Below are 27310 nucleotides of genomic sequence, written 5' to 3'. Positions count from 1 at the left end.
CGGCCTGGAGGTGAAGACGGTGGACGGCTTCCAGGGGAGGGAGAAGGAGGTGGTCGTATTCAGCGCGGTCCGCAGCAGCGACGCCGGCGGCGTGGGGTTCCTGTCCGACGTGCGGCGGCTCAACGTGGCGGTGACGCGGGCGCGGCGGGGGCTGGTGGTGGTGGGGGACGCCAGGACGCTGGCGAGGGACCCGGTGAGGGCGGGCGCGCGCGCGCGCGTGTGTGTGTGCGGTGTGTGTGTGTATGCATGTGTGTGCGCGCGCGCTCGTGCGTGCATGTGTGTGTGCACACGCGCGCTCTCCTTCCCACTTCGAAGCCGCTTCCATGCAGTCATGTCACCTCACGCATGCGCGCGCGCCGGGCGCACCGCCGCCGCCTGCCCGCAGACGTGGCGCGCCTGGCTGGCCTGGGCGCGTTCGAAGGGCGTCGCCCCCCGCGCGCCCGCCGGCGCCGCCGCGGCGCCGCGCCCGGCGGCGGAGGTCGCAGCAGCGCACAGCGCGGGGCGGCGGTGATGTCTCAGGGCTTGGGTGGGTCTACACAGCTCCAGCTCCCGATCAATGTCTGGCCAATGCATGACATGCATCGCGGTTCCCATTTGAAGGCTGCATGGGTGGTGGCGCGTCGTGCCCCCCGCTCCTCCTCAAGCACTGATCCTGTTGGTGCCCCCTGGAATTCCAGTCCGTGCTGCGGCCACCAACGGCCCCACATCCATTTCCAGGGACGCACCGCGCAGCTGCTCCCCACCAAAGTGACGCGCTTTGAGAAACCACAGCTGCGCCAGTGCCACTTGACGTGCTTTACCCCTTCGTCTGCTTCCCCTGAGAGGCTTCGACTTGCAACAAAGTGAGGGTGGCGGCGCCAAGGCGCTGCCTGCTGTGCATGCGCTGAGCCGGTGCACATGATTTAGCATGCTGCTTCCCCCACACTTGCCTCCTGCCTGCTTGCCACTGGTTGAACCCTCTCGTACAGCTGTGCCAGTATGCTCCGTTTTGTATCTGTAGCCAAGCACAAGTATCTATTACTGGTGACAGCAGATCAGGCATGGGCAGTCCTTACACATCCATCAAAACCCCCACAATAACCTCCCTTGTGAAACGGCATCACCGTCGCAGTGCGGAAGCACACAGTAGCGGTCAGAATCAGAGCAGAGAGCTGAGTAGGGGCACAATGCTTGCCTTTGTTGCGGGGGGTTCTGTACATGCGGTCACGCAGTGTCCGGGTCTGGCGGGGTAAAGTGCAACTGGCGGCGCGCCCCCCCCTGGATCTGAGTGCACGCGAGGCGCCACCCGCCCAAAGGCCGCGCCGCCCCTCCCAGTGGATTTGGTCGGTGAGTCATCCGAGGGCAGGAGAGGGTCGGCCCCGGTCAGCGCGTGCTTGGAGGGTGCGGCGCGGCGCGGCGCGCGTCCGCGCGCCCAAGCCTGATACGGCCCTGTAAAGTCTGTCGTGGCGCGGCCCGCGCAGCGGTTGGGCGCAGTGGGGGGAATCCTGGGGTCTGTGCGCGCTCGCGGCCGCGGCCAGGCGCGCAGGGACACGCTGCGGCGGCCGGCGCGTGCCATCTGTCCCCCTTGGGTCAACGGGTGGAAGGTGCAACCGGTCGCCACGGGCTGATACGGCCCCGGAGGGCCAGGATGGGGTGCCTAGCCTAGGCGGCGGCCTTCTTCGCCTTGGGCGCAGCCTTCTTGGGTGTCGCCTTCTGCAGTGGGCAGGTGTGGGTTTGAATGGGACGGATGAGGTCAGTGGATGCACGACGTCGCGCAAGCATGCGTACCCAAGCACAATTGGGTGCTTTGCGTGGACCTGGCGTGCGCCACGGCGCAGGAGCGCGCGGGGAAGGGCGGACGCGAGCCGAGGCGGTGGGCGCACCTTGGCCTTGGGCTTGGCGGCCGCCTTGGGCTTGGCTGCCGCGGCCTTGGGCTTGGGGGCTGCCTTGGGCTTGGGGGCTGCCTTGGGCTTGGCGGCGGCGGGCTTCTTGGTGGGCGCCTTCTTGGCCTGGATTTAAACATGTGTTTCGACAGGTGGGCGGCGGGGCCTCGGTCAGCAGCCGCATCATGACTAATGCGTGAGGGTGCGTGTCACGTGCTCGGCCGCGCCGGGGTGGCCACGCACAAGGAGAGAAGCCGGGCCTCACCTTGGGCGCAGCGGCCTTCTTTGCCTGTTATAGCATCGCGGCACCGGAGAGGCGAGGGGCGATGCGGCGCGCACGAAGACTGAGTCGCGCAAAGGTGCGTCCGATGGGACGCACGAGGCGAGGCGTGTGGCGTGCTTGCTGGCCTATGCTATGCTGCCGCACCCCTGCTGCAATGGAAGAAATACAACCAACGCTTTGTATCTGTCACTGTAGCACCTGGGGTGCAGAGGGTCTAGTTTCATTCAGCCACCAAACCCAAGCTCACCGCAGCTGGCTTGGCGGCAGGGGCCTTCTTGGGCTTGGGCGCCGCCGCCTCGCCCTCCGCGGCGGGCGCGGGGGCGGCCTGCGTGCGTCACGGTTCAGGTCCAGAGGGTTCGCGGCGGCGGCGCCGGTGAGGAGGCGGTGTGACAGAAAGAACGCATGGCGCGATCATGACATTTGCATGCGCGAGGCTGTCATGCATTCGGCGAGCTGGGGGATGGTTGAGGAGCGGCGCACCTTCTTCTTAGGTGCGGCGGCCTTCTTGGCCTTGGGCGCGGCCGCCTGCGGGGCGGGGCGCGGCGCAAGAGCGGCGCCAGGGTGGGTTGAGGGTTGTAAGAAGGTGCTGCACGCCAAGGACCTGCGGCGTCGTGCGTGCCTGTTGAGGGCAAAGGCGGGGAAGTGGCGCTTCAACCGACCCCCAGCGCGATCTGCCCCGGCCGGCCACCCGCGGTTGCCTCCAGTGACACACCTTCTTAGCCACGGCCTTCTTCTTGGCCGGCGCCGCCTTCTTCACCTTGGGCTGCAATTCATGTGCAAATGCATGCATGCAGAGGGTGGCCAATGGATGGGTGGTGAACGCGAGGGCTGCGCCTGCAGGTGCCCGACCGGCCGCAAACGAGCGACTGCGGCGCGCGGGGCTGTGATTTGCGGTCGAGACGGTTTGCCGGCGCGGGCCGCGCCGCACCTTCTTGGTGGCCGCCTTCTTGGCGGCTTCCCCCAGCTTGTAGCTGGCCTTGACCTTCTCCTGTGAGCGGCGTCGTTTGGGGCCGGGGAGGTCGCGGTTGTGCGGAGGGGAGGCCGTGCCCCGATAAAGCGCACGCGGCGGGCAGACCGGGCGCAGATCCGCGCGCGCGCCGCCAATTCAAGGGCCCGGTGAGCCGTGAAAGGCCAAGATCGGGGTCCGGTTCGGCAAGGAGAGTGCCTGCGCGTGCGCAGGCTGGACGGCGCGCGATCTGGGTCAACGTGCCGCGCGCGTGCGCGACGCGCGCCCCCGTGGCGGGAGCGCCAGAGTGCGTGCGGCGCGGCTCACCAGCTCGTTGGTGGCGACAAGCTTCTTCAGTGCCAGGGTCACGTTCTTCTCCCAGGAAGACGCGAGCTTGCCCTTGTACTTGTCACCCACCCACTTCTTGATCGCCGGCAGGCTGGAGCCGCCCCTCTGCGCCAGGTGGGATCGGCAGGCAGGGCACCCGCCAGCGTGGAAGCGGTCAGCGGAGGCCTACTGGCAGGGTCTTTGGCTATTGCCGGTGCACATGACTGTTTGCATTGCTTCGTGCAAGGAAAATGTGGGCCACGCGAGCTTGGCGAGGCGTTGTTGCGTTGTTGCGCGGTCCACCGCACGCACCTCCTTGAGCTCGGCTATGGCCGCCACGACCAGCTTCTTGAATGGAGGGTGCTGGGCCGGCTTGGCCGGCTTGGCGGCCTTGGGCTTGGTCGCCGCGGGCTTGGCAGCATCAGACATGGTTGCCTGTGTGTGCAAGGGCTCGAGGGTGAGTTTGAATGTGGGGGCTGCTGTGTGAGCTGATGATAACAGCGCGACAAACCTCAATGAATTGTACATGTCGAGAGCGAGGACCGAGGCAGGGACGGAGCGCCCAGTCAGTCGACGATGGATGAGCCAGTCGAGGCTGGCTGGTCGACGGTCCCACCCACTCGAGCCAACCACAGGTCAAACAAGAACTATACGCACCATTTTTCTTGCGCCTGAGCATTTTTAGGCCCGAGCGATCTGAGCATCGTCGTCTGTCGCAACCGTGCTCCTCGGGCGCCCTCTATGTGTTCTCATCATGCTAAAAATGCCCCTATATCCTGCCATGCTGTGCTCTGGCCACCTGTCAGCGCACACCGCCCGCCGCACCTCGCACGCTGCAGCGCACGGCAAGGCTCCGTCATCATTGCGCTGTGGCATTGCGCCCAGCGAGCCACTCCAGCCCTTGTCTGCACAGCAAGAAAGGTCACATGCGCAGCTACAATTTCCTGTCACAATTCTGCTGTTTCGTTAACGCTGCTGCACGCACGCATATCATGCCCTATACACATTCTGTTTGCTCCGCCCGCACTCCGGGACTGGAGGGCACGTGAGCGCTGTGGTGCCCGTATCAGCCGTGCCTGGTGTGCTGAATTGCTTGTGTGCATGTATTACATGTAGGAGTTCCACATCAGGCCACTGCATGGTTTTGCAAGGACGCAGTGACATCAGTCCGCAAAAGGCGCTGCTCTCCCAACGGGCACGCCAGGTCACCAACCCGTGCCCAGCAGATCTGACCATGGTGGGTGGTTTTTGTGAGGCATCAGTGCAAGGCCAGACCAAACGCATGATTTGAAGGGCTTCAGTTCTGCTGTGTGTAGGTAATGCGGCCGAACCGCCCATTATGACCGCAGCACCCAGGCAAGAGTGCATCCTTTCAGCGATCCATGGACGGTGCCGAGCTCGCATCCCGAAACGTAATTGAACCGACGACGAAAGCGCGTTGACTCATGCAGGAGGAATAAGATGGCAGCTTGAATATGACGGATAGTATAGGGGCTTTTCCAGCCCAAGATCGTGTGTGCCATCCCCCAAAGGTATCGGCCCGACCCCTCCGCGCAGTCAGCGTGCAACAGGCTGACTCGGCCACGCCGCGCAACCAGCGCAAACCCCACTCACACGCAAAACGCCTGTATTGAGGTGGCGGCTGATCAGTGCCTGAGGAAATATGTGGGTATTGGTTATTGCACCAACCAAGCTGCGCTGCATGCTGCTGCCCTGGTCCCGACATGGCCACACACCCCAGGGGCTCGCCCCAAAGCTGGGGGAAACGCGGGCGATCACCGCAGGAGCGCCTCAAACGCACCGCCGTCGTCATTGCTGTGCCGCGCCATGGACGCAGCCCCGCCAAACGGCTCCCACTCAAAGGGCAGCGAGTCCTGCACCCCCAGGCTGACCTGGCGAGGGAACAGCTGCGGCCCGCCCGATGGCACGCCCGATGGCACGCCTGCATAGGCGCGCGCTGCCGCGGCCGCCACGCCGCCAAACGCGCCGCCCGACACGGGCACCAGCTGCTGCTGGCGCTGAGCCGCGTGCTGCGCGTGATGCGGCGTGCCGCTCGGCGTGCCAAGCCCCAGCATGCACAGGCCCGCGACATTTGGGCTCGCGCTTGCCACGGGGGTCGCGCCGTTGGCCGCCTCGTCAGCCTGCTGCGCTGCGCTGGCGGCCACGCCCGCCAGGCGGATGCGGAGGTGGTGCAAGTGGATCGGCTCGCAGCCGGGGTCGACGCCCAGGTGCCCGCCGCTGCTGCCGCCGCCGCTGCTGTGGGCGATGGCTGAGGGCGCCGCTGCGGCGGGGCCGCCGGCGCTGTCGAGGGCGGCCGGCGAGGAGCAGACGCGGCCGTGCTCGCTGACATGGCGCTGTGCAATCACGTGCTGCTGCTGCTGCTGCTGCTGCTGCTGCTGCTGCTGCTGCTGCTGCTGCTGCTGCTGCTGCTGCTGCTGGTGCCGGTGCAGGTGCTGCTGCTGCTCAAGGTCCTGGTGCCATTCCTGCTGCTGCTGCTGCTGCTGCTGCCGCTGCTGCTGCTGCGCGGCCTGCTGCTGCTGCTGCTGCTGCTGCTGCTGCTGCTGCTGCTGCTGCTGCTGCTGCTGCTGCTGCTGCTGCTGCCCGGCCAACTGCTCCAGCGCTTTGCCGCCACCGCCGCCAACCGCCTCGACTTCCCGCTCCCAGCTCTCAGTGCGCGCCCCCAGCGACGGCGACGCACTTGCTGGCCGCGCGGGCAGCAGGTGCCGCAGCCTGCTGCCGCCATGCAGCAGCTGCGGCTGCTGATGGCAGCCGTCTCCCTCGGCAGCGGCCGCGCCCAACGAGGGGCAGCTGCCGACGCGCCCATACTCCAGCACGTCGCCGCCGCCTTGGCAGACCGCAAACGGCGACACCGCGCGCGCCCGGCTGAGCGGGGACGGGTGGTGCACGTGGTGCGCCGGCGCGTGCCCGAGGTGCGGCGCGGCCGGCCCCAGCCCCAGCCCTGCGCCGGCGGCAAAGAACGGCTGCGGCAGCAGCGGCGAGGATCCAGGGCTGCGTGAGGGGCTGATCGGGGCGCTTGCCGGCCCGGCAGGGCTGCCGCAGGCGCTGCCAAGCTGCACCCCAGACGCAGCAGACGAATAAGAGTGCCGCGACCCGGCCGGGCCCGAGCAGCGCGCGAGCGCCGCCGCGGCCGCGGCTGTGCTGTCGTCCATGAAGCCAAGCAGCGCGGCGCCGCCGCCGGCGCGTGCGTCCAGATCGCCGGCGGCGCCCCCCGCTGCCTCTTCGTCTTCCTGCATGCTTTGCAGCATGTCCTCCAAATCCTCGCTCATCCTCTCCTCTTCACAGCACTCCTCGTCCCCCATATACCCCTCGCCACCCTCCCAGCCGCCCAGCTGCGCCGCCGCGCCGCCGCGGGCGGCCCGGCCGTGGCTGTGCGCGGCCGTGTCGTCCGCGGCGCCGCTGCTGCAGGGGCGCGGGGACTCCGGCGCCCCCTTCACGCCTGGGCCGCCGCCGCTCATGTCAAACCCGGGGATGCCAAACATGGGCGGCAAGCTCTGCCTGTTGCAGAAATCGACTCCCACACCCATGCCCATGCCCATGCCAAGCGGCAGCCCCATGCATGGGCCCATGCCACCCAGGCCGCCGTCCCCGCCGCAGTGTGGCTGCTCGTGGCACGCCGCCGCGCTTAGCCCGCTGTCATCGCCTGCCCCGCCGCTGCCACTGCCCGCAAGTGCGCCAGGCGGCAGGATCAGCGGGGCGTCCGCCGAGCTCAGGCGCGCAGGCCCGCCCGCCCGCCCAGCGCCCGCGCTGGGCGCTGGCAGCTGCGACGCGCCCGCCGCAGGCGCAGGCGCCGAGGGCGCGCAGCCGGCGCCGAGGGAGGCGAGGTGGCGCTGCACGTACTGGGAAGCTGCCGCCTTCAGGTCAGTGCCCGCCAGGCCCGGGGGCGGCCCAGTCATCGGCTTGCCGACCTGCGCCACGCTGATGTGGAACGTGCCGGACCCTTTGTTTGCCAGGGGGCCACTGGGTAGCGCCAGGCCGGTTTTGGGGTCAATGCGCTGGGCCATCTGCAGACGGGTGGGTTGTGGGGCGGGGTGTGGAGGTTTGACGGAGGGCCCGCTGCAAGATCGTGTTTTGGCAGGGGGTGCGGAAAGGGTGTGCGCGTGGCGCCTTGCATGAGCCAGCATGAGCCAGCATGAGACGGGTGTTTCAGTGATGGTGCGAGCAAAAGCAATGGTTCAAGACTCAGGGATGGGGCAGCGGGGGGCGCAGGCCGGGGCGCGCGCATGGCGATGCCCGCCCACCACTTTGGAGGGTGCGACGGATGGGAATGGCGGCTGCGCGATGGGGAACGTGCGCATGGCCTGGGGGACATCGTTGAGCAGCTGGTCCAGGCCCAGGGCCTTCTGCAGGAAGCTGCGGGGAAGGTGCCGGGAATTTGCGAGACGGGTAGTTGGCTCGTGTGCCCCTGCTGAGAGGTGTATGGAGTCCTGTGGCCATTGCAGGCGGGGCGGTTCCAAGATACTCTGCTGGCGCGGCAGACACGCAGGAACATGCAGCCTGGATTTGCCGCAAAGCGCTGCACGCGGGCGCATGGGTGGTGCAGGAGAGGCAGGGGTCGCTCACGAGTTGGATTTGAGGCCCACGCCGGCCTTGAGACGGCAGTGCCAATAGTTCTTGACGGCCGTGTTGCTGCGTCCGGGCAGCAGCAGCTTGGCGATGTCTGTGGGGGGCCAGGGGGTCAAGCAGTAGCGGTTAGAACGGTCTGTCAGTTTGTACTTATGGGGCGGGCTGGGCTGGGCGATGCAAGCAACCCCGGGTCAGGCGTTCCGCTTGGTGTTTGCTGTCGCCGCCACAGGCGGGGACGTCCCGGGGCCCCTCCCGCCCCCGCGGCTCACACAGCCAGTTGTTCGCGTGCTCCTTCTGCCCTTGCACGATGACCGCGGCCTCCCACTCAGTGAACGGCTCGAGGTGGGGGTGCTTCACATCCGGCCGCAGGTAGGTGCGCCAGCGGTGGCTGCACCCCTTCCCGGTGCGGCCGGGCAGCTTGGCGGCGATGAGCGGCCAGCGCTTCTCGCCTATCTTCTCAACCATCTGGATCAGGATTGCGTCCTCCTGCGTATTTGCACGTGCGGTAAGGGCATGTGAGCTGCCGCGCCGTGCTGCGCTGTGCTGTCGTCGCTGCACTTGCTGCTCAGCAAGCGGCAGCAGCGGTGCGGAGGCGAACGCAGACAGCAGCCACTGTATTCCGCGTAAACTACAAATTGTTCACGATCGCGACCTTGATGGGCCGGCTTCATGACCTTTCAGGCGCACTGCGCGGGGATCAATGCGCGGGCTCCATCAATCATCCCGCACCTCCGGTGTCCATGGTAGCCGTGTTTGATGGCTATCCACCGAAGCTTTCCCCATAGTTGCTCGTCGCCCAGGGGCTGTGGTGCGTTTTTTTTTTGGTGCGCCGTGCTCAGTGCGCAGCGAGGGTCCTCTGATCAAGACACCTTACAAATACATCAGATTGTACTTGGTTACTTTCTCACAGCTGTCCCCAGGAGCGAAGGGTCAGCGTTTGTGGAAGCTGGGACGCGTGCCAGACTATTGCGCAGTTGGTTGATCAAGAATACGACAAATCGTACAGTAAAATTCATAGAGGGGGATTCGACACACGCACCCATGCTTTCTGGTGACCCGTGCGGCGTTTCGCGTGCACGGCAGTTTCGCTCAGCCGCCCCCAGGTCGAATAACCAACGTGCAAAAGTGCGAGTCGATGAGCGATCATTAGAAAATTCAGGACCGCAATGTCCAATCTGTGGCGCCATGTGCACACCATTGAAAACGGCCGTCGCTGGTGCAAAGTCAAAATCAAGGAATCCCCCCCACACTTTGCACAAGGTACTTGATCAAGGGTGCGCGGTCGTTGCGTGGTACCCACAGAAAGCCAAAAGAGAGGACATAGCAAATCAAAAACGGTATCTGTCAGTGTCGACCAAAGGACATCCAATTGCTCCAGCCATTGTCGGGCGGGTGAGCCGCCATCTGCTGCGCCACGCCGGCACGCTTCTGCGCTCGCGCAGCGCCTGCCTCCTGCCGCATGGGCGCTGGCTTGGGTGCAGCTTTGGGGGCCGGCCGCGGCGAGGGCGCCCGCACGGAGGCTGCCGCCGGCTTCGGCGAGGCAGCTGGCTTGGCAGGTGCGACCCTCGGGGATGAGGCAGGCCTGGGCGCCGCTGGCTTTGCTGCCGGCCTGGGTGACGGCTTGGCGGAACGCTTGGGCGAAGCATTGACCAGCGGCTTGGCGCCTGGCGTGGTGCCTGGCTTTGGCGCAGGCACGGGCCGCTTCGTTTCACCGGTGGCGCTTTTGGGGGCAGCCGGCTGGATCGGCCGGGGCGACGGCGCGGGCTTCGCGGCCACTCCGGCCTCTGCGGTGGCAACCGCAGGCTTGGGCGCGGGCTTTCCCGCAGCCTTGGCCCTGGGTAGGAACACCGTGGCTTCGGCCCTTGGCGACCCATCCCTTGGCCCGCTGCCAGGTGTGGTCTTGTTGCTGGGCTTTGGGGCCAGCTTGGACCCAGCTAACACGGTGGACCCCGGCTTGGCGGCCGGCGGCTTGGCGGCCACATGGTTGGCCCCAGGAGCCGGCTTGTACGCCGGCTTGATCGCGGCCGGCTTCGGGGCGGCAGGTTTTGCGCCGGCTACCGGCTTGGGCGCCGGCTTGACTGCCGGCTTGACTGCCGGCTTGACTGCCGGCTTGGAGGTGCTGTTGGCCGCCGGCTTGTGGGCGGCAGCGGCGGGCCCCTTGGCGGCAGCTTTCGCTGGCAACGCTGCGGCTGTCCTGTTAGAGGCCTTGGCGCCCCGCTCCTGCTGGGTTCCCGGCTTGTTCGCAAGCTTGGCTCCCGGCTTTACCGCTGGTCTCGTCCCTGGCTTGACCGCTGTCGCCGCCGAACGGCCAAACAGCCGCGCCAACGCGCCGACCTTAGCGCTCGCAGCCGGCACAGCCGTCGACGGCACGGCCGGGGCCAGCGCAGGCGCAGGCGCAGGTGATGGCGACGGCGACAGTGGCGGCGACAGCGACGGCGATGGCGACGGCGACGGTGGCGGCGACGGCGACGGCGACGGCTGTGACTCCTGGACTTCCACGGTCGCCACCTGCTCCGCCACGCCGCCGGACGCGTCCTCCGCCTTGATCATGAGCTGATACACGCCCTTGGGCGCGCCGCCGTCGACAGCAACGAGCGGCCCGGCGCCCTCGAACGCCTTGCCCGTTTCATCGTGCGTGAGCGTCCAGGTCAGCGAAACCGCGTCGCCGTCGGGGTCGGCCACGCCCGTCAGGTTGAAGGATTGGCCGGGGGACGCCGTGAAGGCGAGGCCGGAGGGTATGAGCGGGGCGCTGTTGACTTGATGGGGCGGCGCGGCCGACGGGGAGGCAGATGGCGCCGCGCGCTGGGAGGCGCGGGAGCTGCGGGAGGCTGGCGCGGACAGCTGCGGTGTAGGAGGGGCGGCGGGTGGGGAAGAGGCCATGTGGGGTGTGTGCTGTGAGAGGTTGGCAGAGGGATGGGTCTGGAGTAAGCCGATGTGGATACCCAAAGTCAGCCGCTTTGAAAACCTGGCAGCCTGCCGGCACCTACAGAGCAGCCACAGTTGTGGTGGGGGCATGTGGGCATGTGGGGGGTACACAGAAGCCCAAAATGGTTGTGCTGTGGAAGCCAGGGCGAGTCCTCCACCCACCCGCGTCTGAAAATCAACGTCTTCAACCGAAGATGCGGTCGCCGGCGCCACGCTGAGAACGTTGACCGTCGCCGCGGCCACGCCGCCGCCGCTGCCGGCCGGCGCCGCGCCTGACTGCGGGCCGCCTTGGTGCGACTGCTCCATCTGCTTCACGTCCCAATGCGAGGCGCCCTGCAGGACAAACTGGTCTGTCGAATACCAACTGGGCTCCGTCGCCGACGCGATCGCTGAAATCGCCGACAGAGCGGGGTGGGGCCCGTCCTCTCGAACGGCGGCGCCCGGCTGCTGCACGGACGGCGCCGCCGCCGCCGCGGGCGCCGCGCCCCAAGACGCCGGCGCGCCCCAAGAGTCCAGGTTGGTCGCGGGGGGCGCGGTGAAAGCTGCAACGGGCAGCTCGATTGCGGCGGGTTTGGGGCTTGATGACAGCCCAGTAAAGAGGACCCCCGAGGTCACGCCCGACTCTACGCGGCCCTGCGGCAGCCCCACGGCCAGTGCCGACTCGGGCACCGACGCAACCGCAATCACACCAGCTTGCTGCAGGGGCGGCACCACCGCCTGCGGCGGCTGCCCCTGCGGCTGCTGCTGCTGCTGCGGCAGCAGCACGGGCCACTCGCCGAGCAGCGACTGCGGCGCAGGCTGCACAGGCGAGACCGCGACGATCGCGGCGTCGGCGGGCGCCCTCTGCCGCCAGCAGCTGCAAGGCTCTGAGATCACCGCGGCGAGCGTCTTGCGCACCGCGCCCGACAGCCGCGGCCCGGCCATCAGCACGCCGAGCATCGCCTCGTGGTCGGCCGCGCCGCTGAAGCGCTGCGACAGCGCGGCGGCGGGGCACGCGGCGTAGGCGGCCTGCATCATCACGATTGCAACCTCAAAGGGCCCCAGCCCGTTTGACTGGTAAGCGGCCGCCGCCGCCGGGCAGAACGTCGGGCCCGGCGTCCCGAACGCGGACCGGACCGCCGCGGGCAGCGTCTCGGCCGCGGACTGCGCGGCCTCCAGGACGCGGCTGACGTTGCGCAGCGCCTCGCACGGCAGTCCGCGGATGTCGGGGGCGGTCGCCGCCGCGCCCGTGCTCCGCTGCGCCATGGCGGCGTTCCAGATGTCGAGCAGCATACCGGCGACTAGGCGCTCGCCGAACGCGTACACGCCGCTGCTGGGGCTGTTGTCGATGCTACCTGAGAGCACGAGGGAGCCCGGCGTGCAGTAGGCCTGGGCGGCGACGCTCAGGGCCGCCGCCATGGATTGCTGCGCCCCGGCGGCGCCTGCAAGATGGTGGCATGTCGCGATGCAACACGACGCGCGGTTGTGGAGGTGTGACAGTGATGCATCTGTTGGCGTGCCTGGTATGTGCAAGCATCTGTTGGTGTCCTGGGTGCGTGCGCGTCGTGCGCGCATGCGCGCACGTGACGCACTGTGACTGCATACGCTCCAAGTGCAAGGATCTGTATGGCATCCCGTCTTGGCCACCATGTGATAGTGTTGACATGGCCGCACACAGAATGCTGCCTCAGCTGCTGCACTGCCACCAGGAGGACGCAGGCCCCCCTGCGTGCCTGCCCTTGCTGCCCTGTCGGGCCTCTTCTCCGTGTGCCGTCATGTAACTGCGCAATTAAACCCTTACGCACCATTAGAGTCCTGCAGCAGTCCGCGTGCGTGCCTGCCCGCGATGGTAGTCGCGGTACCCCCCCTGCAAAATAAGAGCGCTGCTAGCAACCAGATTACCAAAGAAGCCATCTTTGCGACGAAAAATTTACATTTAATTTTCTGTGTGCTTCATGTTTGGCTTGCTTCACGGGCGCATAGCATGCCGCCGAAAGTGATGTGCTGCTTGTGGGCGGTTTCGACTGCGACTAGCGCCCCTTGCAGTGGACGCACGACACAACCACGATGCACATTTGTTGTTTCAATGTCTCATAGCGGGGCCTTTTGGTCGTCAATCAGTCTGCAGGTTATCAGTACGCGCAATTGGCAGGCAATCGAGCAGCTCAAGCGTGCGTGCTGCGGCACTGCAAATCCCTCCTCTCAGCCTCTGCGACACCCAACCAGCGCACCCATGGATGCCCTGCATTGCATTGCATTTTGTTCAGCTAGTACATCCACTTTCATTATCAGCCGAGCCGAACATGGATCAATGCCTTTTACCTGCAATGAACCCACAACACCACAGGTTGTGGAAGTGCGTCGCCCACCAGTAGGGCTTTGTGTAGCCCCAAGGGGCAGAGCAGTAACAAAACTGATCGGCCAAAAGCCCAGCGCGACGCAGCCGGGCCATTGACACTTCAAAAAACAGCTTGTCTGGATACGAAAGAAACGAAACCAGCAATGGAAGACTGCAATCCAAGGTTTGCGTCACATCACCACTCAATCGGGCGCGTGCACTGCGACCGCCCCTGCTCCTCGCGGCCAGGTGCGAGCGCGCGGCGCAACAGCATGCCTCTCAGTGGGAGAGGAGGCCTGTGAGCATCTTGGTGATGTCTTGCAGTGTCTTGGGGGTGCTCGTGTTGCCTTTGGCGCCCGGCCGCCCAAAGTCGTACGCCAGGCTCGCGTTGCGGCCGCTCCTCTCAGGCGCGCACCAGATGCACGTCCCCGGGTTGCAGCCGCAGTTTACCGCGTCCTGCACCGCGCCGCCGATCGCGGCGGTGATCGGCTGGTTTGACTCGAGCGCCTTCTTCACAACGTCCTGCGCGTTGACCGACGGCTTGCCGGTCACGCCGTTGGCGCACGCGTTCGAAATCGAATCAAACGTGTCCTCCAGCGAGTCCTTCAGCAGGTTGACCATTCCGTCGAGCTTGGCGTATGCAGAAGCGCAGCGGTGCGCGAAGACGACGCTGTTGGCGTCGGCGACGGCAGTGACGATCGCGGTCTTGGTCGCCTGCAGAGCACAAGGTGTGGTGTGGCATCAGGGTTTGGTGTGGTATCAGGGTTCGGTGTGGTATCAGAGTTTCATTCGAGGCGGTAGTCAAACTTGCAAACACACGCACTGCCGAAGCTGCTTGGCTGTTGTGGATAATTACCGCACCAGCTGTGCAGGTGTGCATTGGATGGTGGGTCCGAAGGCCACAGGGTATGAGCTCCCGAGCGGCTGCCGTGACTGTGCAATTCAAAGCGCGTATCAAGCTGCACCAAGAGTGTGTCCTGGCCTGCCCTGAATCAGACGTTTGCACCCTCAAAATGAGGAAGTGCGCGCCTTTGGCCCCACCCAACCCCGGCCCCCACCTGGATCTCTGTGGACACGCTGCCACCAGAGCACGCCAGCGACTGGCCCGTCGCCGTGCTGCTGCCGCTGGTCTTGGCGTACACGTCCGCGATCATCGTCGCCAGCGTGCTGACCGTCGTGTCCACGCTCGTCTTCAGCGCGCGTGGCGTCTTGTCACTGCCGCAGTACGTCGCGACCGAGTTCCCAAACGCGTGCGCCAGCGTGAAGCGGCCGTCCGCCGCGGTGGCCGCGGTGTCGGACGCGCCCTTGAGCTTGTCGAGGGCCAGACCCGAGGGCAGCGACTTGCACTTGCAGGAGTCGCACTCGCTGCACGCCTTGGCGACGACGTCCCCAAAGGCGCGCGAGAGAACAGACACCAGCGTCTTTGCCAGCGCCTCGCCCTCGCCATGGGCCTTGCCGAGCCCCAGGGCGCACGCGTTGGACCAGGCCTTCGCGGTGGTCTGCACGAACGCGGTCGAGTACGCCTGCTCCGACAGAATGCTCTTGACTGCGTTGCAGCCGCGCAGCTGAGTGGAGAACGCGCACGCGCTCGCCTGCGCGACGGCCTCGGCGGAGACCTGGCCGGTCGCGCAGCCCGAGGTGCAGGCGGTGGTGTAGGCGCTCTTCGTGAAGTTGGCCAGCGGGAACACGCTGCCCGCCTTGACCTCGGCGCCGCTGATTACGGACGCCTGCAGCTCTGCGATAGCTGAGGCGCAGGTCGAGGCCATCGAGGAGATGGTGGCGATTGGGTCGCCGCCGACGCAGAGCGCCTTGACTCCGTCTGTCACCGCCTCGGCGCAGGCAGTGCTTGCCACTTGAGGCAGGTGGAAGCTGCTCTTGGTGCTGCTGCTCGCGGGGCCGCCGCCGTTGCGGGAGACGGCGACGGAGCGGCTGCAGACCTGGATCTTGGCGATCGAGGGCTTGGTGTACAGATCTGGGGTTCCAAGGGGCGACAGTTGCGAGTTAGCATGTGCGAGCCAGTGGGGGAGGAATGGTGGGACGTTTGCGATGTAGGCAGGGTTGGGGGCCTACAGCTGTCGGCTGCGCCGTTCAGCCGCCGGCTGCAGGATCGATGAGGCGGCTGGCGTTCACAATGCCACGATACGCAGGAGGGGGCTGCAGGTAAGCTTGTATGTGGGGCACAACCGTCCTGGGCTATTTTGTGCAGGCATCTGCACGCCGCTTGCTTGCATTCGCGCCCCGTACGCTCGCATGTGCACACGCAGGCCGCCATGGGCACCCGGCCCAATGACGGCGCTCGCGCCACGCACTTGTGTTTGAGCACGCATTTGCCGAGTCTGAGACGCTGCGCTTGTCAAATTTCCCTGACACTCTGCTTGTGAAAATTGATAGCGGCGACCACGCCGCCTCCGCCGATGCGACCAGCAGCAGCAGCGCCACGGCGGCGACCCTCACGTCTGGCCGCATTGCTATAACGCCTCTCATGTGCGAATTACTACGGGCTCACGCGCTAGGTAAGCGGGTTTCTCTTCCCCGCGCTCCGTACCTCAAGCAAACCGATCCGATCAAGCAGCGCGATTGTCAACTGCGTGGGCGTTAAACCACAGGTAACTTTGTAATAAATCTTATTAATGGTGCGTAAGCCGCTGCCAGGCCTCTGTTTCGGCCGCCTGTGCAAGGGCAGCGACACCGCTGCTGCTGCTGCTGCTGCTGCTGCTAGCTAGTCATTTGGCGCAGCAGCTGCCACCACTGAACCACGTAATGATGATCACACTTTGCAACTTGCTGGTACCTGAGCCAGCAAAATAACATGTAAGATAATCCAGTTAGAGTAAGTGAATGTCGGCCTTGCCATACCCTTTTAATACACGGCCACGGTTGGATTGCGGCTGCTGCGGTCATCCATCTGCAACACACAACGCACAGGAGGCCGACCTGGTCCAATGCCCCAGATCTCCTATGTCAACCATGGTTTTAAGGTCCTCGTTGCGATCCCCAGACTGGTGACCAGCAGGACTGTTGGGTTTGTGTCAACAGGTGGTTACACATGACTGGCATCAATCGCATGCACACGCCCGCCGGGCGCCCCTGCCCCGCGCACGAGAAAAACGACCCGACGCTCACTGCTAACCACAGCCGCCTGCCGTCCTCAGGCTCCAGCGCAGGAGTAGCTCTGGGTTCAAAGATATGCGGCAAAGGGCCGCCCGCCGTTGGCGGCAAAGGGGCCACTAACTAAATCTGTGGTACAAGGGGTTTAGGTTTGTCGTATGCAACCGGGGCCACAAAATTGACAGCCCTCAAGGGATGGCCCACGCAAGCAGTGGCGGCGGGTGCGTGAAGCGCACGCGCCGTCGAAAGCAAGGAGAAAATGGCAAGGGCAGATGGCGCCGCTCGCATCAACGTCAGCAAACCCATAAGGGGATGAGCTTTAGCAAAAGGTCTACAGCGGCTGCTGGGTGCGGCAGCCTGAGCATGGGACCTGCCGTGCGCTGGAGACCCGGAGATTGGCAGCAAGAAGCGTGGTGCGGGCATCGGGAATCTGGGGGCGTGCGGAGCAGGTGGCGGTCCGTGCGGGAACGCTGGCGAGCAGTTTTGTGAACGGCATACGAGTGCTTGGATTGGCGGAGGGAGGGTTGCGACCCATGGCAAACGTTGGCAACAACCTCATGATGAGTGACCTGGGATCCTGCTAGGAACTGTTGAGAAGCGTACCACAAACAAGTCTCGACTTGGGAGTTGACTGCAAAGCCCAAAGCGGTGGCCAATAGTCCCTCAAACAGATCCTGCCCCTGCCAAGAAACACCCCGGCTGCTGCACGCACACGCGCGCCGAAGGCGCCGCTGTGACAGCGGGCGCCCCTCACTAAGGAGCCGCCTGCTGCTTCGGAGCCTGGACGCGCTGCGACTTCTCCCTCGCCGCGGGCGGCGGCGCGACCTTGCCCACCGAGTCGGCGGCTTTGCAGAAGAGGCACAGCGACGGCGGGCAGCCGCACTTTTTCGCCTCCGTCAGCGTCTCCGTGAACCTCTCCCTGAGGGGCGCGTGCGACGTCAGCAGATCCACGACGACGCTCCTCTGAGACACGTCTTTGGGCTGGCCGAAGGGGTGCGGCAGCAACGAACCGAAGAAGCTCGGCCGCTGCTCGCCGCCGCAGACCGCGGCGGACTTGCTGGTCGCCTTGGAGATGACGTCACGCGTGAGGACGCGGACGTTGGAGAGCTTGGCGGCTGCTTTGGGGCACCAGCCGCCGAAGACGGTGGCGCCGGCGTCGGCGATTACCTTGCTGCTGGCCTCCTTCATAGCCTGTGGGTGACGTGTGTTTGTTGGAAGATTGAGTGAGATTGGGATAGAGCATCATGGTTGGGCCACTTGAAAGAAAGATTCAAATCTGATTCCGTGGCGTCCTGTGCTGACCCCCAAGAGGTCGAGGATTTGAAGGGGCGATGCGCAAATGCGCTGTAGTCCATCCAGTCATGGCAGCCCCCAGACTGTCTGGGTCAGACCATTGGCAGCAGCTTGCCGCCCGTGTCTCTCTTCTGTGCACAAAATACACACCCCGCCCGCGCCGCCCACCTCAAGCTCGGTCTGCAGGTTGGCCCCGCTGCAGGCCGTCGCGCCCGCGCCGAGCTTGAACGCCATCGCCTTGGTGCTGCCCACCGCGCCGCCCACCATCTCGGCGACCGCCAGCATCAGCCCCGACGCCTCGCCGTTTGCCGTCGCCTTGGTGCCGTTGGCGCAGAGCGCGCTGCTCGCGCCGGCGAGCGCGCGCGCGACGCCGACCTTGCCGGCGGCGAACGTCGAGAACGCGTCCGACCAGCGGCCGGCGAAGTTCAGGCCGGGGAGCGAGGGCAGCGGCGAGCAGCGGCAGGACGGGCAGGAGGCGCACGCCTTCGCCGCGACGCGCGAGATTGCGCCGGCAAACGACGCGGCCGCGGACGCCGCCATGGTGGTCGTCCCCGTCAGCGCGGCGGACGAGCCGCGCGCGCACGACTTTGACCAGCCGTCGGTCGCGACGCGCGCAAAGGTGCGCGCGAACACCGTCGACCGGACCTCCGCAGTGACCGCCGCGCAGCCGTCGGTCGCGGCGGTCGCGCCGCACGCGGCGCCCTGCGCGAGCGCCTCGGCGGCGGACTGAGCGTTGTTGCAGCTGCTCGTGCAGGCCTGGTAGTAACCCTCTTTTGTGGGCGCGAGGCTGGTGAACGTCTTGGGGTCCAACAAGGCCTTGAGGGACGGCGCCGTGACCGCGCCGGATGCTGTGTGGCTGTACACTGCGGCCAGCGCGTTGGCGCAGATTTGGGCGGCGCCGACGATGGCGGCGCCCGGGTCGAGCCCGTGGCAGATCGCGCCGACGCCGTCGGCGACGGCGTCGCCGCAGGCGCCGGCGGCTGATACGAGGACGTCAGTTTTGCTCGAGCTGAAGGCGGCGGAGAAGCCCTTGGCGCTCGTGGATATGATGGAGACCGACGAGCAGGTCCTCGCGCTGTTGATGTGCGGCACCTGGGTGCCGTCTGTAAGTTGACGAGGCGGCGAGGAGCGGCGACGGGCGAGGGGATTTGGGGCGTGAGCCCTTGCTGAGTCACGGGTGGCGGGGATGAGGCAAAGCCGGGCGAGCTACCCATTTTTTTGTGCGGGCGTCGAGGTTGCCGTGATGCAGGCGGGGCGTGCAGGTGTGCTGCGACCCGGGTTGGTGATGGGGCTGCCTTGTATTGCAGCCGCCGCACGCGCATGGTCAGCGCCCAGCGCGGCCGCAGCGGGCGCGAGGCGCGGCGGCGCTCACTCGTCGATGAGCAGGTGCTGATGTCCCCTGGGTCCACCGCCGACGCCGCAGACAACAGCGCCACCACCAGGACGCCAAGTGACATCGCCCGTGTACCCATCATTGCGGCCTAGATGTCGCGGCGTGGCCGCCTTCAGATGCCCGTACGCGGCGGCTGCATGGGAAGGGTGTCCTGACGCTGATGACCGTACGTGGTTTTTGCACAGATAGGCGACTAGAGATAGTCTCAAACAAAGTTTTGTCGGGTTACTGCGGCGAGCTTGGTCCTCGAGCACGGGTGAAGATGCGTGAGAGGCGAGTGCTGCGGAGCTGCTGAAACCTCCCAGCTTCTCGGCCCTGTCTCATGATGATCGTGATCTCTACCTGAGTGATAAGCTTTCAAATTGTAACGTTTCGCGATTGTAACATCGCGACGCGTGCTCGCGTCAGGATGGCGCCCCGCTGGGCCTACGCGCTCCTCTGTCTGGTTGCACTAGCACGCGTTAGCGTTGCCGAAGATGTCAAATCAGGAAATACGGGGGGTGAGTGACGCGGATCTTTCTCTGGGGGCGCGAGGGAGCGGGCTGCTCGACGCGTGTGCATCGGCATCGCAACCAGTAACATATGCAACTGAACTGATGTGAAATAAATGTCTGATCACATGCGCAGCGTGCCCAAGCACTTGCCCGGGCCTGCCGGCGAAGCAGCGCAGTGCAGCGGCGCTGGCGGTGTCGATGGTGGCGTTCATTGGATGCACCGGTGACCTGGAGGGGGCGGCGCGTGCGATGGTGGGAGCTGCAGCTAGCGGAGACACCGAGGCGTTCACAGCGGGCCTGTCTGTAGGCGCGGCGACGATTACCGGTGCGAAACGAAGTAGGGTGTTGCTGGCTATGGGGTGCGCAGTGGGCGGTGTTTCGGAGAAGCGGTTGGGTAACGCCAATTGCAGCTAGACGGGACGGCATACTGATTATAGAATTGGCCGACTGTCGTCTGGGGAAAACTGCCAGAGCATGCGGCCGCAGGTGGCGGCTCGCTTTCCTGACTGGTGCAAGCAAGAAATGTACTGCGCCCCGCCGCCAATACCGCCACTCCTTGGCTCCGCCAGGCGCCGACAACGCCAAAGGCCAGATGGCGGATGCGCTAACCCAGACCTTCTCAATCGCGGACAGCAGCCAGAAGGCCAAGGCGGTTGCCTCGGCCGTCGGCGCGGCTATTCGCTCAATGAGCGGCGACGGGAAGATCGCGATGATCACCGAGGCCATAACTTCCTTTAATGACCTGGCCGATGGGGGGCACTGCGGCCTGGCGGGCATGACGTCGTTCGGTGCGCAACAGGGCTGAGAGGCTGCACGTCGGCCAAACGGGCGAGGCGTCAGGGGGCCTCTGCAGCTGGCCGGTCGTGGTTGCAGGCTGGCGTTCCCTTGGTTGCTTGCGGACATGGCATTGTGGACCGTCGTCCACGCCCCTAACCCGGGCGGTGAATTTCACAGCGCTTGATGCATCACACTTCACGCCTGAAACCCTCCGCCTCAGAGATGTACAAGTCCCTGAGGTCCGTCGACGCGGCTGCTGGCGCCAAGCTCCTGGCTTATGCAGTCGTGCGTGCACCGGCTGGACGCGAAACGACAGCCTGTGGGGCCGGCGCCTGGGTTGAGGGCAGCGCCCATCCTTTCCCTGATTTAGCAGGTTCTCGGTGCACATTGGAATGTTTCTCTTGAAATTGAAGAGCGCCCGAGACAGCTCGAACACACCGCAACAAGAGCCCCGCCGACATCGAGCCGCACACGTCTGCCACCCCAGAAATCACACCGCCCGCAATGCTCAAACAGGTCAAGGGCCGCGGCTGCTGGACGCGCCGCCTGCTCAAGCTCGCCACTAGCGTAGTGTTCAACCAGCCGCCCCCCTCCAGCCCGTGCAGCGGCTACATGCGCAACGCGAGCGCCGTGTCAGTCTCTCTCATCAGCGCGTCGTCGTGCGGGCTGGCGACGGAGACACAGCTGGACGCGGCGGCGTACGCGCTGGTGACCGCCGCCGCCAAGGACGGGTGCAGCTTTGCGAGCGCAGTCACCTCGGTGTCACTGTCGGGTGCGAGTGCAAGCACGTACGCATTGCGGCGCGTCTGCCACAGCAGACGGCCGTGCATGCGATTGAGCAAGGCCGATGAGGCAAGCCTCCTTCAAAGCCCACCATTTATGACCACGTGGCCCATTCATTCCAAGCCGTGGCCTCCACCCCCTGCCAAGATACACGGCCCACCACGCCTCATGCTGCTGAAGCCTGCCGTATGCCTGCTGCATCCTGACTCACACCTGCCCATTTCGGCCTTCTTTAAGCTCACTGTTGCACTGGTGGATTATCGACCAACCGCTCTCAGGAATCGCTGACAAGGCGAACATCATATCGATATACAAGCAGGCCATCCCCAAGGCCCGCCAGGCTGGCACCAGCGGCCAGCTGGCCAACGCCTTCACCAGCGCTATGGCGGAGGTCGTCGGTGTGCAGGGTGCGCTTTTCCTCTCTGCAGGGTCAAAGTGCAGGGGGCAGGGGGGGGGGGGGTTCTGAGGGAAGGAGCGTTCCCTGAAATGCTTACACACTGGATATCACAATTTTCCAAGGTGCAGGCCCTAGGGGCGGGCATTTGGGTTGCTGACAAACGTACACATCTGCAAGGGTTTGGCTTCAAAAGCACACGGTTTTCACCTCTGCGATACATACGTCCTGTGGAAGTTGCCGCCCCACGCAGCCCCCTTGTATCGTGCACCCTTACGTAGGAGACGCGTCAGGCCTGCTTGATGACATCGTCACAGCCATATCAAAGACCATCCAGACGAGCGGCTGCAAGGCAGCTGCCGAGTTTGCAACGGGCGTCTACAAGCGGCTTGCGGTGCAGGACCCTTTGAGCGCGGACGACGTCAAAAAGAAGTTCTCAGGGAGTTCAGAAATCGCCAAGTGCAAGTTTAACTGGGACGCTTGATTTGATCGACCCCATCCGGCGTGTTTGACTGGTTTTGACCGTTTGACCATCGAAATGTTACAAGCAGGCGTGGGTGACGTGCGCGTGCAGCAGGGCGTTTTGTGACGCTCCTGCAGGTCAAACGGATGGGTGTTGCGCCTGTTGTGGATAGGTCATGATTGTTGTTTTTGTCCAGGTTTCTTTGCAGGCAATGCAGCAACGACCCTCGGATTTGAAACCCTCCTTGTCATCTATTGGTTGGTTGCTGTGTGCGCATCCGCGCCTACCAATGCTGCCTGCTGCCATTCGCCTTGCAGAACAGAGATTCTTGTATTCGTGGGGACGTCCCCTCCCTGCACGGCCGATTCAACCCTTGTGGCTGCACCTTTGCCGTTGTTGTTGCATTTTGCACCATGCCGCATGCAGCCTTCACAGGGACAAGTAAACAATTGCAAGTGAGTCGAGCGAGGCGCGCCTCCTGCAACCGTTTCCAGGGCCTTGCTACTCACACGATTTACACTCGCGGGTCCAAGGGGCGGGAGCAAGTATGGCGCGGTCAGCTCAGGGCACGGGCCCGTATGTACATCACAATGCAGGAGGAACATTGGCGGAATGCTGGTCAACGAGTATGCAAAATTGCGTGCTGCCCAACAATGGTCGGCAGCGAGCCAAGCACATACAGCGGGGCGAAGGAAGTGACAGGCAACGCCCTGCACCTGCAATTAAACTGATCGGCCAGGCAAATGCCCGGCAGGTCCGAGGCTTTGAGGCCTTGTGTTAGGGTCCGAGATCTTCAACATCAGATCCTGAAGTTGAAGGGATTTCGCCGCGCTCGAGCGGGCTTGGGAGGCGCTGGCCGGCGGGCAGGCCGGCGGCGCGTGACAGGTCAGCTTGGAACTGGAGGGCGACCTCCAGCTCCACCGCGAGTCAATCTTTTGTCGTCATCTCCCCGTACTCCTGCGCGGCGATGACGCGCGGCGGTGACATCACGCAGCGGCCCCACGTCGCGGTGGCGGCGATGAGTTGTGAGTGCAAGGGGCGGCAATGAGTTGTGCGGGCAAGATCGATGCATTCTAAGGGGGGTACAACTTGCAAAGCGCAGGGTCGAATCGACAGGGGAGGGGCGGCTGCGGTGGCAGGGTGCGGGCTGCGGCCGTGCGAGAAGGACGACGCGCCTCATAGTCACGCGGGCGAGGGGCGCCTCCAAACGGAGAGACCACAGCAGCGGCCCAAGTTCACGTGAACAGGCCCGACTCCTGCGGCGCGCGGCGCCTCTCTCTGAGTCGGGCGCGCTGCCTGGTGGTGGCTCAGCGCTGCTCAGGGGGACCAGCTCGACTGCTCCCCTCCGGCCCTTCCCCTCCACCTCGGCTGGCCATCCCCCCGCGGTACCCAGGAGGCGCCTCGCCGTCCTCTCGTTTGAAACCCCTGCTTACCGCGCTGTCCTCGACATTGGACTCTCCGATGTTGCGGAGGATCAAGGGGTTCTCCTGCGCAAGGGGTGGCCATTGCCGCAGAGTCAGCCGCCCACCTCCACAGGGCCGCGACCGCGTGCAGCTGCATGCAAGCATCGCTGGCCGTTGACAATCAGAGCAGCGGCTGACCGGCCGCAAGAGCTGTTTGCCGCTGCCCTGCTCCGACGCTGCTCCGACGCTGCGGCGCCTGTGGACGCTGCGAATGGCAGGCGGTGCTGGCGGCAGAGTGCTCGCCTCGGCCGACGTGGATGGCGACGCCGCCGGCTGCCTCTCATTCGCCTCGAGGGACCTTCCAGGCGCCGCACGCAGGCCCGGCCTGCCCTGGCCGTTGAACCCTGAACCCTGAGCCCCAAACCCTGCACCGTCTCCTCACCTGCAGCAGCGCCACAGGGTCCTGCCCGGGGAAGGCGGCGCGGAGCCAAACCAGGGAGCGGCCCAGCTGGGTGGGATCTGTGAGCTCAGGGACTGCCTGAGAATGAAGGGGATAAGAAGGAAAGGGGTGCGATTTGCTCTTGAAGTTCGCTGCAGCTGGTGGAACCAGCAGCCCTAGAGAGCAGCTCACGTGTGAGCGGCAAGGGAGGAGGCCGCAGGCGGGCGTTCAGCATTGAAGGGAGGGGAAACGGGATGGGGGTGTGGGTGCAAAGGCCGCGTGCCATCGAGGGGCTTGCAGGCGGTTGCAGAGCAGGTTCACGAATGGCGCGCGTCGGGCCTGCCGACCGCTCTTCACAACGCCGGGCAGCTCTGGGGTGGAGCGACGCTGCTCTGCGAAGGAACGACTGCACCACCGGGTGCAGTGGGCATCAGCTGCCAGAGAGGTAGGGAACCCTGCGCCCACAGACGATGCCACACGATGGACTTGCGGAACAACACATAAATGCGATCGTAATCATACTGTGTTTGGGGGTTGTAAACCTTGTGGGATTGCTTATCGTGGGGCGTTGGGTGCTTCGGTCGCCCCACCTGCACGATGGCGCAGACATCCTTTGCCTTAGACAGCAGCCGCAGCACCTCGCCCCCGTCTGCCTGCATCGCCGCCTCTGATTGCAGCAGCGTCTTCGGGCGCAACGTGACCATGCTGAACACTGGGGAGCGGGAGCAGCGGGCGCGGGAGCGTGTGCATGCGCATGGGATGCGAGGCGCCATGAAGAGGGTGGGGCGTGCATGCTGCATGCGGCCCGTGCCCATGCTGACTAGGCGGATGCCAGGGGGCGGCATCGCGCAGCTGAGGGCGCAGAGCACACGACTCGGCTGCACTGCAAGCCAGCCCGCGGGTGCTGCTGCGCACATGCATGTGCACAGCTGCGCATGCGGCACGCATGCGTAGGCGCAGCTTGGTATGCATGCATGGCTGCCGCTGCGCATGCATCATGGCCGACGGATTGTCCCACGAATTCCCGTCGTGCAATCTAGAAGCCCGCTGCTGTGGCAGTGGCAGACGATCAGAGGGCCGGCTGCTGTGGTGCCCCTGTGGCTCAACCGCGCCACCAATGGAGCAGCAGCAGCAGCAGCAGCAGCAGCAGCAGCAATAGCAGCAGCAGCAGCAGCAGCAGCAGCGGCGGCGGCGGCGGCGGCGGCGGTGGCGGCGGCGGCGGCGGTAGAAGCAGCGAAGCGCGGCCGCCCACCGTCGGCGTTCGGGTAGAGGGTCTTGAGGAGGATCAGCTTTGCAGCCACCCCATTGACGTCCAGCGCGAGGCCCACCCAGTCCCGCGCGCGCATCCTGGCGGGCCGGGGGCGGTTGGTTTTGGGGCGGCGGCGCGAAGCACCACGCGCGTCTCAGGAGGTCTGTGGCGGTTTGTGCCCAGCGGCTCTGGGTGTGCGGCGCAAGAGCAGGGCCCACGGGCTGACTGCCGCGCACCGGTTCAAGTACTAGATCAGCGCTATACCACCGCGACGGCTGCGTGGGGAAGCAGGGGGTGGCTTGCGGGGGGCCGAGGTGCGCCGCAGGATCACCCCGGCTAGGCCGAACCTGTTGAGGTCGACGATATCGGGCAGCAGCGCCTCCAGCTGCTGCAGGCCCTCTTTCACTGCGTCCTGCGCCTTCCCCTGCTTCTTGGCGGCCTTCGAGGGCGGCGCGGCGTCAGCGGGGAGGCGGCGTCGGCGGGGGGGTTGCGACGACGTCAGAGCCGGCACTGCCCGTGCTGGCTGAGCATATGTGGTACGACCGCCGCCGGCACGGCTATTTGTGAGGAGGGAAGGTGACGGCTTATGACAAATACTCCAGGGATCACGAGTGCAGGGTAGTGCGCATCACTAGGCATCTGTCGATTTGATTGTTTGAAAAGCGCTCAGCTCGCCCGCACCGCCAGGATCTCCTCGGCATCGCGCCGCTTGCGCCGCTGCTCGTATTCGGTGAGCGGCACCGGCGGCGGGCGGTTTACGTTGTACAGCTGAGACACGGTGAAGGCCTGGCGGGTGTGCCAGCGTCAAGGGGGTGGGGGACAGATGGTGCATGTGGGGGTGGAGGTGGGTGCGAGGTTTTGAGGGTGCGGGCGGGGACGGTCGGATGGCACGTCAGCAGGCGCGTCGCTCCCCGCGCGGGTGCCGGCGCGCACCTTGGCGTACGCCTCGTGGAAGCGGTCCTCCTCCTGCTGTGCTGTCAGCGGCGCCGCGGCCGCGGCGCCGGCACCCTCTGGCGAGGCCGACGCGGCCGATGGAGTGGAGCGCGGGCGCCGCAGCACGCGGGGTGGCCTGGCGAGCGCTAGGCCGCACGGCCGGCAGAGGGACGCGCGTGAGGATGCGCGCATCCTGCAGTCAATGCAACTGTTAGGTGGGATCAACGTCATTGGGCTCGTCCAGCCGGTGTCACTTGAGGTCACAAAGATCACTCAGGAGTCTGGATTGTCTTTCAGGAAGAAGGGATACTATAATACAGGCGCAAATAATTGCAGGCATATAGGAACGTGCACGTTTTAATTGAAAGTGCTTGTCCCACGTACGCTGCCACATCGACGACCGCGTGCCCGCTGTTGAATTGATCAAGCAGCAAGTATCATATATGTATTGGTAGCACATACATACAGTGGTCTAGAATCTGCCCCTCCTTTTCGCCAGTCACAGATACAGCATGCTGCTTCTGCGACGGCTAGCGATGCGCGCGGCGGTGGCGCGGCCCGCGCCGCCGCTACAGCTCCGCACCACGCGGACTGCCAGCGCCCGCCTCGCCCGCGCCGGTGCGAGCCGCAGTGCCGGCAGCGGCGGCCTGCGCAGCCGCGACGGCGGCGCAAGCGGCGGCGGCGGCCCCTCGAGCGGCGCCGGAGGCGGCCCCAAGCAGGCCAAGCGGCGGCGCGCGGGCCGTGAGCAGGATGAGGGGCACCTGGAGTGGTCCTCTTCCGCATCCGCCTCAATGGGTGGTGACGAGGAGCGCGACACAGGCGGCTCGCCAGCCATGAGCGATGCTATGTTCCAGGTAGAAACGCGGCCGGGCGAATCTGATTTGCATGGAGCGGCGCAGGGCCTGCATGGCCGTCCGCATGGGCATCTTACGCCGGATGCGTAGCGCCGGTGCTCGCGCCGTCTGCTCATCTTCCACTCGTTTTTTCCCGCCCCGCAGTCCCTGCTGAACAATGCAGAGGCGATCAACAAAATGCGCAGCGCCGTCCTCGGCCAGATGGCAGCCGCACACGCCGGCGGCGCCGGCGAGAGCTCCGCTCCCGCCCCCACGCGCCGCGACGCAAACGGCGGCGCCGACGGCGGTAATCGGGGCCGCGCGTTGGACTCTGACGACTATGGGGACTTCAGCAGCGACCTGGACGATGACGTCAGCAGCGCTGACCGTGCGGCGCGCGCGGCGGCGGCGCGGCTGGACGTGGAGAGCATCGAGTACATTCAGCACCATTTGCCGCAGGAGCGGCGCGGCGGCAGGGACGGCGGGCGCGGCGGCGACGCCGGT

At 65.5% G+C, this 27310-nt stretch overlaps 9 protein-coding genes across 9 annotated transcripts; 3 read left to right on the top strand and 6 right to left on the bottom strand.

Annotated features, from left to right (window-relative positions):
- Nucleotides 1–1641: 1641 nt before the first annotated feature.
- MNEG_3378 (hypothetical protein) lies at nucleotides 1642–3847 on the bottom strand (the record flags this gene model as incomplete). Its single annotated transcript, XM_014048153.1, has 9 exons — nucleotides 1642–1692; nucleotides 1863–1988; nucleotides 2128–2151; nucleotides 2393–2470; nucleotides 2626–2670; nucleotides 2858–2908; nucleotides 3074–3133; nucleotides 3419–3544; nucleotides 3731–3847. 9 exons carry the CDS (start codon nucleotides 3845–3847, stop codon nucleotides 1642–1644), a joined length of 678 nt encoding a protein of 225 aa, XP_013903607.1.
- Nucleotides 3848–5193: 1346 nt separating this feature from the next.
- On the bottom strand, nucleotides 5194–8785 carry MNEG_3377 (Myb-related protein A; the record flags this gene model as incomplete). Its single annotated transcript, XM_014048152.1, has 5 exons — nucleotides 5194–7440; nucleotides 7678–7789; nucleotides 8000–8096; nucleotides 8272–8488; nucleotides 8732–8785. 5 exons carry the CDS (start codon nucleotides 8783–8785, stop codon nucleotides 5194–5196), a joined length of 2727 nt encoding a protein of 908 aa, XP_013903606.1.
- A 561-nt stretch (nucleotides 8786–9346) lies between these two features.
- Nucleotides 9347–12325, bottom strand: MNEG_3376 (hypothetical protein; the record flags this gene model as incomplete). Its single annotated transcript, XM_014048151.1, has 2 exons — nucleotides 9347–10843; nucleotides 11090–12325. 2 exons carry the CDS (start codon nucleotides 12323–12325, stop codon nucleotides 9347–9349), a joined length of 2733 nt encoding a protein of 910 aa, XP_013903605.1.
- A 1198-nt stretch (nucleotides 12326–13523) lies between these two features.
- Nucleotides 13524–15710, bottom strand: MNEG_3375 (hypothetical protein; the record flags this gene model as incomplete). The annotated part of the gene is made up of 3 exons (XM_014048150.1): nucleotides 13524–13958; nucleotides 14303–15216; nucleotides 15554–15710. 3 exons carry the CDS (start codon nucleotides 15708–15710, stop codon nucleotides 13524–13526), a joined length of 1506 nt encoding a protein of 501 aa, XP_013903604.1.
- A 1395-nt stretch (nucleotides 15711–17105) lies between these two features.
- On the bottom strand, nucleotides 17106–19102 carry MNEG_3374 (hypothetical protein; the record flags this gene model as incomplete). Its single annotated transcript, XM_014048149.1, has 3 exons — nucleotides 17106–17543; nucleotides 17814–18748; nucleotides 19018–19102. The coding sequence occupies 3 exons, from the start codon at nucleotides 19100–19102 to the stop codon at nucleotides 17106–17108; spliced, it is 1458 nt and encodes a 485-aa protein (XP_013903603.1).
- Nucleotides 19103–20124: 1022 nt separating this feature from the next.
- On the top strand, nucleotides 20125–20337 carry MNEG_3373 (hypothetical protein; the record flags this gene model as incomplete). The annotated part of the gene is made up of 1 exon (XM_014048148.1): nucleotides 20125–20337. One exon carries the CDS (start codon nucleotides 20125–20127, stop codon nucleotides 20335–20337), a length of 213 nt encoding a protein of 70 aa, XP_013903602.1.
- A 476-nt stretch (nucleotides 20338–20813) lies between these two features.
- Nucleotides 20814–21970, top strand: MNEG_3372 (hypothetical protein; the record flags this gene model as incomplete). The annotated part of the gene is made up of 3 exons (XM_014048147.1): nucleotides 20814–21081; nucleotides 21371–21499; nucleotides 21768–21970. The coding sequence occupies 3 exons, from the start codon at nucleotides 20814–20816 to the stop codon at nucleotides 21968–21970; spliced, it is 600 nt and encodes a 199-aa protein (XP_013903601.1).
- Nucleotides 21971–22876: 906 nt separating this feature from the next.
- On the bottom strand, nucleotides 22877–26165 carry MNEG_3371 (hypothetical protein; the record flags this gene model as incomplete). Its single annotated transcript, XM_014048146.1, has 8 exons — nucleotides 22877–22906; nucleotides 23383–23436; nucleotides 23795–23890; nucleotides 24382–24503; nucleotides 25044–25138; nucleotides 25388–25479; nucleotides 25722–25826; nucleotides 25974–26165. The coding sequence occupies 8 exons, from the start codon at nucleotides 26163–26165 to the stop codon at nucleotides 22877–22879; spliced, it is 786 nt and encodes a 261-aa protein (XP_013903600.1).
- Nucleotides 26166–26509: 344 nt separating this feature from the next.
- Nucleotides 26510–26827, top strand: MNEG_3370 (hypothetical protein; the record flags this gene model as incomplete). Its single annotated transcript, XM_014048145.1, has 1 exon — nucleotides 26510–26827. A coding segment is annotated over one exon (318 nt), but the record flags the coding sequence as incomplete, so codon positions are not given.
- Between the last annotated feature and the right edge of the window lie 483 nt (nucleotides 26828–27310).

The sequence above is a fragment of the Monoraphidium neglectum genome (assembly GCF_000611645.1).
Source record: "Monoraphidium neglectum strain SAG 48.87 unplaced genomic scaffold scaffold00423, whole genome shotgun sequence".
Taxonomy (NCBI): domain Eukaryota; kingdom Viridiplantae; phylum Chlorophyta; class Chlorophyceae; order Sphaeropleales; family Selenastraceae; genus Monoraphidium; species Monoraphidium neglectum.
Note: the sequence above shows the minus strand (reverse complement) of the source record. Positions and strands in the feature narration are given on the sequence as shown.